This window comes from Magnolia sinica, chromosome 17 (assembly GCF_029962835.1).
Source record: "Magnolia sinica isolate HGM2019 chromosome 17, MsV1, whole genome shotgun sequence".
In the NCBI taxonomy this organism is placed as follows: domain Eukaryota; kingdom Viridiplantae; phylum Streptophyta; class Magnoliopsida; order Magnoliales; family Magnoliaceae; genus Magnolia; species Magnolia sinica.
Window position 1 is genome coordinate 67082540 of NC_080589.1, and position 8923 is coordinate 67091462.

Consider the following 8923-nt stretch of genomic DNA (forward strand, 5'->3'; position numbering starts at 1 on the left):
TGCATGTCGGGATGAGGTATGACGTGGATTGGGTACTAACCGGGTGAGTATATTTTATCTCACAACTATATATATTGATCTCATCCCCGAGATCATCTCTTGCAATCCTTTCAGAATGAGAGATCTCCCCATAAATGTTCGGAGAATCAACAACGATTTAAAATATTCCGAAGATCCACATATTAGATCAATCTCTTAACGAATCCGTCATAGTATTAGGCAACGATCGGGATGAATAGAAACATTATCTGGGTTAGGCCTACAACCATGACCCATTCGGGATTAAGAGAATGGGGGAACTAGAACCAACTTATAGTCTACTATAAAATCAGTATTGAGTGTCAAATCTCATCTCACCACAGACCATCATCTTAGGGGTGGTTAAAAGTAAGATAGGGTTTGATTAAGACTTTCTAACATCTCAAAATTAACAAGGTGGGCCATCAATAGAGATGTTGACCGGCCACAATCAGTCCAGACTAGCCCTAGGGGTTCCTAGGCCCAATCTTCAGTGAGTCATGAAAATCTCCGCAAAGGATTAGCTAAAAAAAGAAGACCTGAAAAGCTAGCGAGTTCAAAATCCTTTTTTTCCAAGGTAAGTCCTAGTTTCTTATGGAAGAGATGACGTATCTAGAAAGCTAGCATGAAGAATCCCGAATGACCCAAAAGCCCAATTAGGCTTTCATTGTATCGAGCAAGTTATAAAAGGAACACTCCAACAAGAGCTCGAGGCCTCACGCCAAACACATCTATATACACATATACATATTTTACCTTTCCTCTCATAGTTTACTACTGCCCAACGGCTCCCACTGCAGTACATTTATCTTATGAGTAAATTAAATATCATTAACCTTAAGTTGTTAGATCTCCATGTCCATGTAAATTCCGATTCTATTGTTCATACCCCAGTCATATCCTGCTGACAATTTGCCTTGATCGCCTATTTTGATAGGCACATCAAATATTTATCTTACTTCTTGTTTTAATAAGAGTGTAAAGCATGACAGTTATAAAACGGCCAATACATTAATAAAGATCGATTGTATTTATGCTAATCTTTATTCTGTTATGCACAAATCTTCAATTCTTATTGAGGAATACCACGTTAAATCGTTGGTGAAATAGAAAGTCCTTAAATCGATTGATTATGTAATCACTGGTGCAAGGAAAAATGAATTGATCATTTGCGAGGGCTACCCCCTTCCCTTGCTCAAATCACCTTAGTACGACACACGTTAAATCAATCAATCGATGATCGAGAGGACTCTGGGTCCAGATCTAGTCTCCAATGTCACCATCTCGGTGTAGGGTTATCGACCAATTTAGTCGATATCCTTGAGTCGAATAGACTTTGACACGCCTGTGCAATCGTACACGCACATGTACTTCTGATCTAGGTCCTTGGTCACATGAGCGACCCTAAGTAGTTGAATTGAGAGCAACACCTCCTTTTTGGCACTCTAGGTAGGACGCAGTGGTACGTGTATACCCAAATTTAACATTGATCACAATTCTAATAGGGGCTACTAGTATGCCCGATCACAATATCCAACCCTCAGGTACATCCACATTATTGATCAATTAGGCTCGCCTTATAGAACCCTTACATTCTAGTGAAATACAAAGTGTCCTTGTGCACACTTGTCTCACTTGTGAGTTTTTAGTTCTTCTCACTTGGGGAAAGATGGTTTGTTCATGACAGGAATGTGAGACAAGTGCCACACATTCTACACTTGAGGAAGCACGTGGGATGTGACAACACGCTACTAATGAAGAGGAAGAGAATAGACAAGCATGAGGGCACATTCGCACATCAATCACTCGTCTAATAAATCTCTAGCCTTTTCATTTACAATTAGATGACATATATATATAAAATAAGTCTTTCTAGTGATTTGATAAATTAGTCATATAAAAAAAATTCAAATAATATTAGCCTACATGCAACATCCAACCATCCCCACTAGTACTATACATTGGAAGTAAGTCATCCCAATGACAGTAGAGCCGTCGGTAATGAAGGTTATTAGTAGTAGCTTGTGCTAGGGTTGGGCCAGCCCGAAATATGGAATGGTCTTAGTCTTTGTAATTCAGGTCATGAACCTTTCTTCCCAATTTATAAATAAGTTAATAAAAAGAAAGTGCAGCCGGTTGAATCTAACCTATTCTTAAAATATACCTCAAAGCAGATTCATTCTTTCATTTTTTATTTTTAACTTATCTGGTCTTCGACAACTGGAGCCGGGTCTTCTTTCCTGGTTATTACAAATATCAAAATGATGAAAAAAAGTTGAATTCAAATATCAAATATTTCAAGAACCAATCAGGTTCGCCGAACCCATGACCAAAAAGGCATTTTTATCATATATGATGGAGCACGCTTAATGAACAGCCTACATCTTGTAGACAAGTGAGTCACTGAGCTAGGGCTTGGTTCTTGCATAACACCATCATGGGCTGGTTCTTGGGCTGCTTGTTTTGACTATTGGGCTGAGCTTGGGCTCAAGTTCTACTTTGCAGGCCACGCCAACACTCTGACCATTTGAGGGGTTTTTTTTTTTTTTTTTTACCATTTATTAGAAGAGCAGCAATCATGGAGAAGAGCTGTACAGGAGTCGAGTTAGCTCGGTCAGCTTATTCGACTTGGCTCAAAATTGGATTCAGACCGAGTTGAGCTGATTTTTTTGAGCTCAAAAAAAATTTCGAGCTAAGTTCGAGCTTGCCTGAGCTCGACTCGGTCCGATCAAACCTCTGTCAAATCCGCTCGGTGACTTGGTTATTTTGATGTTGATGCTGCTTGCCGAGCGTTCGATGAAATGAGTCAATGAAGTGTTGTTTCGAGTGCGTACATTATCCGTGGGATCGGCCGGTGGCGAGTAAGGAACGGATATGAAACAAATCTCTACAAAAAAAATATTTACATTATAAGATTGCCCTCATTCTTGATTTTGATACCGCTTGCTGGGTGTTTGATGAAATATATATATAAAGTACTATTAATGTTTTGCATTATGTGAGAAATTGAAGATATACTCTGTTTTTTAGAAAATGTCGTGCAGGCTCAAACTCGGCTCCAACTGGCCCAAGCTGTTGATCAAACTGAGTTGAACTGGCTAGTCAAGCTCGAGGAGCGAGCTGAGCCGAGTTCGAACTAGGGTTAGCTATTGGTCGAGCCAAGCTGAGCTGTGTGAAGCTCGACTTGGTTCGACTGATGTACACTGGAGAATGTCTTTTGTACCACTGGTTGGAAATGAAAAGGAACCATTTGCGTGTCAGATAGACTTATAGATGTGGTTGTATGGCATCCAATCCATTTATCAGATTCATCTTCTATATATCATAAATCTTGTAGTATATATTTAGTAAAAATAGGAAAAAGTACAGTTCTTATGATCTAACAATGAATACATTTAAGTACCCAAATCATAATACAGAACAACAAAAATACAAAAGATTTCAAACTTTTACCTTAAGAATAATACCTCTTAAAAACTCTTGGGAGATAGAAAGGCAGCAAGAGCCCGAACAGATTGAAAGACCAGAAGAGCAGATTTGCGACTGCCAGTCCCCACCCCACGTGCAATCTCATCTCCGATCCGTGTTCTTCTACCTTCCTAATCTCTATCTTCAACCATTCGATGATCGTGAAGAGCCTCTTCGTGTTGTATATGACAGGAACGAATGCCTGGACTGGCAACGAGAAGCGACGGGAGAACGTCATGCCTTCCATGAAGATTTGGGCAGCGAGGAGGAAGACGAACGGGACGGCCGCTTTGATTCCTTCCTTATCTCCTTTGTAGATACCTTGGAAGATGTAGACGATCGGGAAGAAGAGGCTGATCAGGGCTGAGATCGGGATGTAGAGGCCTAGGAGACGGCTCTTGTTGAAGACGGGCAGTTCGAGTTGTGGAGTGAGGGTGGGGAATGCGACTTTTGAGAGGAAGTATATGTAGAAGATGGAGAAGATTACGAAGGCGTAGTCTTCGATGGCAACCATTCCAGTGGCGGAGAAGACAGTGACAAGAGCGAGGGCTTTGAGCTGGCGGAACGTGATGAGACGAAGGCGGTGGCGGTCTTGATCGATTGGATTGGGCTCGTGGTGTTGTTCTTCCTTTGGAGGAAGGATGTCGCTGCAGGTGGGGGCCATGCCGCCAGACATTTTTTTTAAAAAAAAGAGGTGTTTGGATGTGGGAAGGAGAGATTTGAATTGGGTTTTTTGGGTGTGGGTAGAAGAGATTTGAATTGGGGTTTTGGGTTTGGGAGGGAAGGAAGAGAGGTGAGATTTGAGTTGGTTTTTTTTTTTTTTTGGTTATCTTCCTTTTTCTTTTTAATGGATAGCTATAGAAGGAAAGAAAAGAGAAGTTAGAAGAATGGAAGATTGGATTAGAGAGAATGCTTGGAAGGGGAGAGAGAGAGACGGAGAGAGAACGTGGGTTTTCTTAAAACGGAGAAGGAGAAGGCTGGGTTTAAGAGGGGGGAATTCGTTGGAGGGGTAGTTGCGAGGCAGGAATTACCCGGGTAATACCTTAGTGGCTGTCAACCTTACCGTCGGCCTACTTTGATTATCCACTCCGTCCATCCGTCTTTCCAGACCATTACAGGATATGGTACGAAAATTCAAGCAAATCCAAATCTTAGGTGGGTCATACCAAAGGAAAAAGTGGTAATTGAACGCCTGCCATTACAAGCTTTCTACGCGACGGTAATGTTTATTTTCCATCCATTCCGCTGATAAGGTCAATAAAACTTGGATGTAGAGACGGGCATCGAGTTGCGTTAGATCGAGTTAGGGCTGACCCCACTTGATCCGGTTTTGAAATAGGCTTGACTCAAACTCAACCCTGAGTCCAGCATGCCTGACCCAGTCCAAATCCGAGCCTAGCTTGGATTAATCCGGACTGAGTCCGACTCAGTCACAATTACTGAGTCAGGTCAAGTATGCACCAAATTAGGTCGAGTGTAGTGGGTATCCACGGGCTAAAATCACAACTCAAAACCTAGTTTCACTTGCCCAAATTTCAACCTCTCCATTGCAAGCTCTCATTGACTCTAAGGTGAGTTTATATACACACACACACACACGGAAGCGCTCACCTGCGAACCAGTTCGTACATACTACATACGAACTTTTTTGGGAACTCATCATATCTGATGAGTCTCGAAAATCTGAACGGTCCACATGAAGCAAAATCTCATGAAACCCCCTAGTACGAAATTTTACTTTGATCCAAAACTTTGGTGGGCCATGAAAAATGCAAACAGTTTCTTCCCTTGATTTGAATTTCTCTTTGCTATGGCCCACCAGAATCTTAGATCAGGGTGAAAATTCACCCCTTAAGGTTTCATGGGATTTTACATCTTATGGACGGTTCAGATTCGACACCCATGACACGTGTGCAAAGGTGCGCATGTGCGTAGGTGAGCATGCTATGTGTGTGTGTGTGTGTATAAAACGTCGGTTTTTCAAATCGAGTCAAGTCAAATCCGAGTCAAATTTTGAGTTGAGTTAGGTCGAGTTACTGGGTGACTCAAATGATACTCGAATGATCTCAGATTGGATGAAGTCAACTCGATTAGGATCGATTCACCCACACAAAGTTTTTAATTGTCATTCACCACTATTTCCAGTGGCATGGTGCACCTAAGATTTGGATATGCGTAAGTTTTGAGAGCATGTCTTAAAATCAACTGAAAAATGGATGGATGGCATAGATATACAACACATTCATTAAGGAGGGCCCCACACGGTAAGGGTAACACCGTTACCCGATAACGCTAATCCAATTAGAAGGAGAAAGCTCATACGTGCCGCAATAAGGAACGGAGGAGACACATGTTGGGATGAGGTATGTTGGGATGCCGTTTGGGTACTATCCTAGCCTATTCCGATATCTGGAGAGGCTGGGGATATGTATGGGCTTTATCCATAGTGTACATCCATTGTTTTATGTCATTTTATGTTATAAGCCTGAAAATTAGGTATATCCATGTTGATGCTGTTTTCGGCTCGCCCCCTTTGTGGCCCTGTGACCTGCACAAGTAAAAGGAAAAAGGTGACCCTAGCTTTAGCAGGGGACCCTCCGATGCTTAAGTCAGAACCTGGGTCTTTGAGTAAAGGTTTTGGGGTGAGAGTTTTTACATACCTTTTACCATGAAGGTCTCCGTATTTATAATGGTGTCGTGCCCCGTAGGGTTCCCGTAATTAGAGTTGATCTCAATCTCTTAGGATCTGTAATCCCTGATATTCCTGGATTTTCAGAGATTTTATAGCCTTATCTCCCAAAAATATCGAGTAGAAACTTAGAGTTTTACTAGGTAACTTCCAAATATAGAACAATATAGCTTAGCCGACTCATATACGGTTGCGCCGAGACAAGTTTTACAGTTAATCTCCACCCACTTTATTGGCTGACTCAATCTTTGAGTCAGACTAAAGCTCGGGCGGCTCTAGGGCCAACTGATCTTAGATCGGCTAGGGCTTTCCTTTGTGAGGCATTTAATTGAACCTTGAGGTGCACTTCCTCCCTTAGAGGCTTCGCTTTATAACTCACGACGCTTAGGCTACGGCGGGGCCAGGTGCCTCACCATCCGAGCTACGTCTCTCCATCCAGCGTTCTTGTGGACTTTGGGCTTTATCCGGATTCGACGTCTGACGAGTCCGAGCCATTACTTCACTAACTCTTCTGACCCTCAAGCTGACTCAAGGACTTGTTATATTTTTTTCCCTAACAGTGAGCCCCCTACTCCGTGCATCGCCTCAAGGCGGTCGAGGGAGTAATTTTGAATTGAGTCGGGTTGTATTTGAGCCGAGTTCATGATGAAGCATTTATTGATTGCAGGACGGTTTGCACGGCTTTCGAGACATATCGTCTCGCTTAACCATGCATCGGTTCATTTTTCGAGGCCGCACGAGTGGAGTGACTGTTGCTTCGACGCCAGGGTGTATGAAGATCGAACACGTGGCAGAGTATTTGGTGGCAACGCGTGGGGTGCTGCCACTTGTAAAGCTGGGGCGCCCGAGGAGATGTCGCTTCGGCTCCTCATTTAATGTTGGAGCCACATGGCGGTTTTATAAAAAGGGTCGCCCTAAGCACGCTTTCACCATTTCGCGCCTCTTTGCAATTCTTGTTCATCTCCTCGCTCCCTCTTGCGGACCCCAGCGTAGTAATCCTTTGCTTCGCCTATTTTCGGCACTCTCGGACTTCTCCCGGTGAGCTCCTTCTTCCTCCCTTTCTTTTCTTTTAGCAATGTCAGGCCCCGCAAGCCCTAGGTAGGGAGAATACGGTGGTGAGGGTGAAGCGAGCGGCTTTTGGGCGGCTTCAGAATCACCCTCACAATTGGCAGAGATTGCTGGAGAGGCAGACATCCTATTCCGCCATTCGCAGAGGGTAATGGACCCTCAGGCAGAGAGGCCAGTGGCGTTAGTGGAGGCATTGGACTCACCTTCTGAGCATATGGCCATTGGAGGCTCCTCTGGTCATTTTGATCCTGAGGAGGGCGGTGAGGAGGAAGTTGAGATCGAAGAACGGGTTAAAGGGCCCGTGCCTTCGGTGATGACAGAAGAGGAGCTTTTTAAAATCTGGTCAGGATATCATATTCCGGACTCGGTCATTTTGACTCTCCCTCGGCCAAGAGAGTTACCCGACCAACCTCCCCCGGGGCAGTTGCGATTTTCCATGTTGCGCTGCAATGCGGTCTCCGGTTACCGCTTTAGAAGATTGCTTGGGACCTACTGGGCAGTCTGGGCATAGCTCTGGGACAAGTTGTGGCGAACAGGTGGAGAGACTTGTTCGGTTGTGTGGTGCTTTGGGCCAAGATGCAGCAGCCCGAGCTAAGTGTAAATGAGTTTCTTCACTTGAACCAAGTGCGGGCGCACACTCAGCATCCGGACTGGCTCTTTTTCTGCTCTTGGCAGAATACTAACGGGCCTTTAATTACCGACTCTCCTTTATCGAACAAACATTAGAGGGATATGTGGTTTTGGGCCCTCGGTAGATGGGAGTCAGCTGAGACAGGGCCTATCCGCCCTTTCATCCCTCGAGCTGTTTTCGCGGCATGTAGAGTTGATGTGATTTATTGCTTTTTACTTAGTCGCATCTTTGCTGAATCATTGATGCGACTTCTTTCTTTCAGTAATACCGAAGCATCCTCCTAAGCTTGATTCGGGCTCATTGACTCGTATTCAGAATTTTCGAGCCTTGAGTCTGGAAAGGAGATCTTGTAAGAGGCTTCTCCAACCGGAGCTTCTTTTCAAGTGGGGCTTCGACTCTGCTGTGACCAGTGAGAAACCTAATTTTTTTTTTTTTACATCTGACTGTACTAACGCTTGTTCTTCGAATGCAAACATGTCTGAGGTTCGGCCCACTCTTCGTCCCCCATCTAAGGTCCAACCCCCACCTCGCTCAGGCTCCCGAGCTTAAAAAAGGAATAAAACGGTTTCGAAAGGCCCGTCGAGGACCACCCTTCCTATTCCCTTAGTTATTATCGAAGTCGAGGAAGGTATGAAGGCGACGGAGGCAGTGGCGACGACCTCTGAGCAGCCTCGGGAGGCTCTCGATCTAGAGCCGGCTAAGGCAGCTGTTGCTTAGGGGGCAGAGGAGAGGGTGCCGCGCAAGGTGAGAGCAGTTGAAGAAGAGAAAATGACCTTCCGCCAGAAGGTTGAAGAGATCCTTTCGTGAGCGAGTCGGCAGATGTTCGCAGGAGAATTCTTTGGCCTTCTAGAGTCGTCTTCCGTGGACAACACGCTCGATAGGATCGGGAAGCTGTTGCTTGAGGTAACATCATCACTTTTCTCAGTTGTTTTTGTTTCAAAATTCCCTTTTTTTTTTTGAAAAAAGGCTTTCGTTGTGCAGTTCGCCCCTTGCATGTTGAAGGCCCGTGCCGAGGTAACTACCTTAGATAGGCGAGTCAGGGACGCAGA

The 8923-nt window shown here is 44.3% G+C and overlaps 1 protein-coding gene across 1 annotated transcript; it reads right to left on the bottom strand.

Annotated features, from left to right (window-relative positions):
• Positions 1-3472: 3472 nt before the first annotated feature.
• Positions 3473-4150, bottom strand: LOC131230595 (uncharacterized). Its single transcript, XM_058226496.1, has one exon. It carries the CDS (start codon positions 4148-4150, stop codon positions 3473-3475), a length of 678 nt encoding a protein of 225 aa, XP_058082479.1.
• Positions 4151-8923: the final 4773 nt, after the last annotated feature.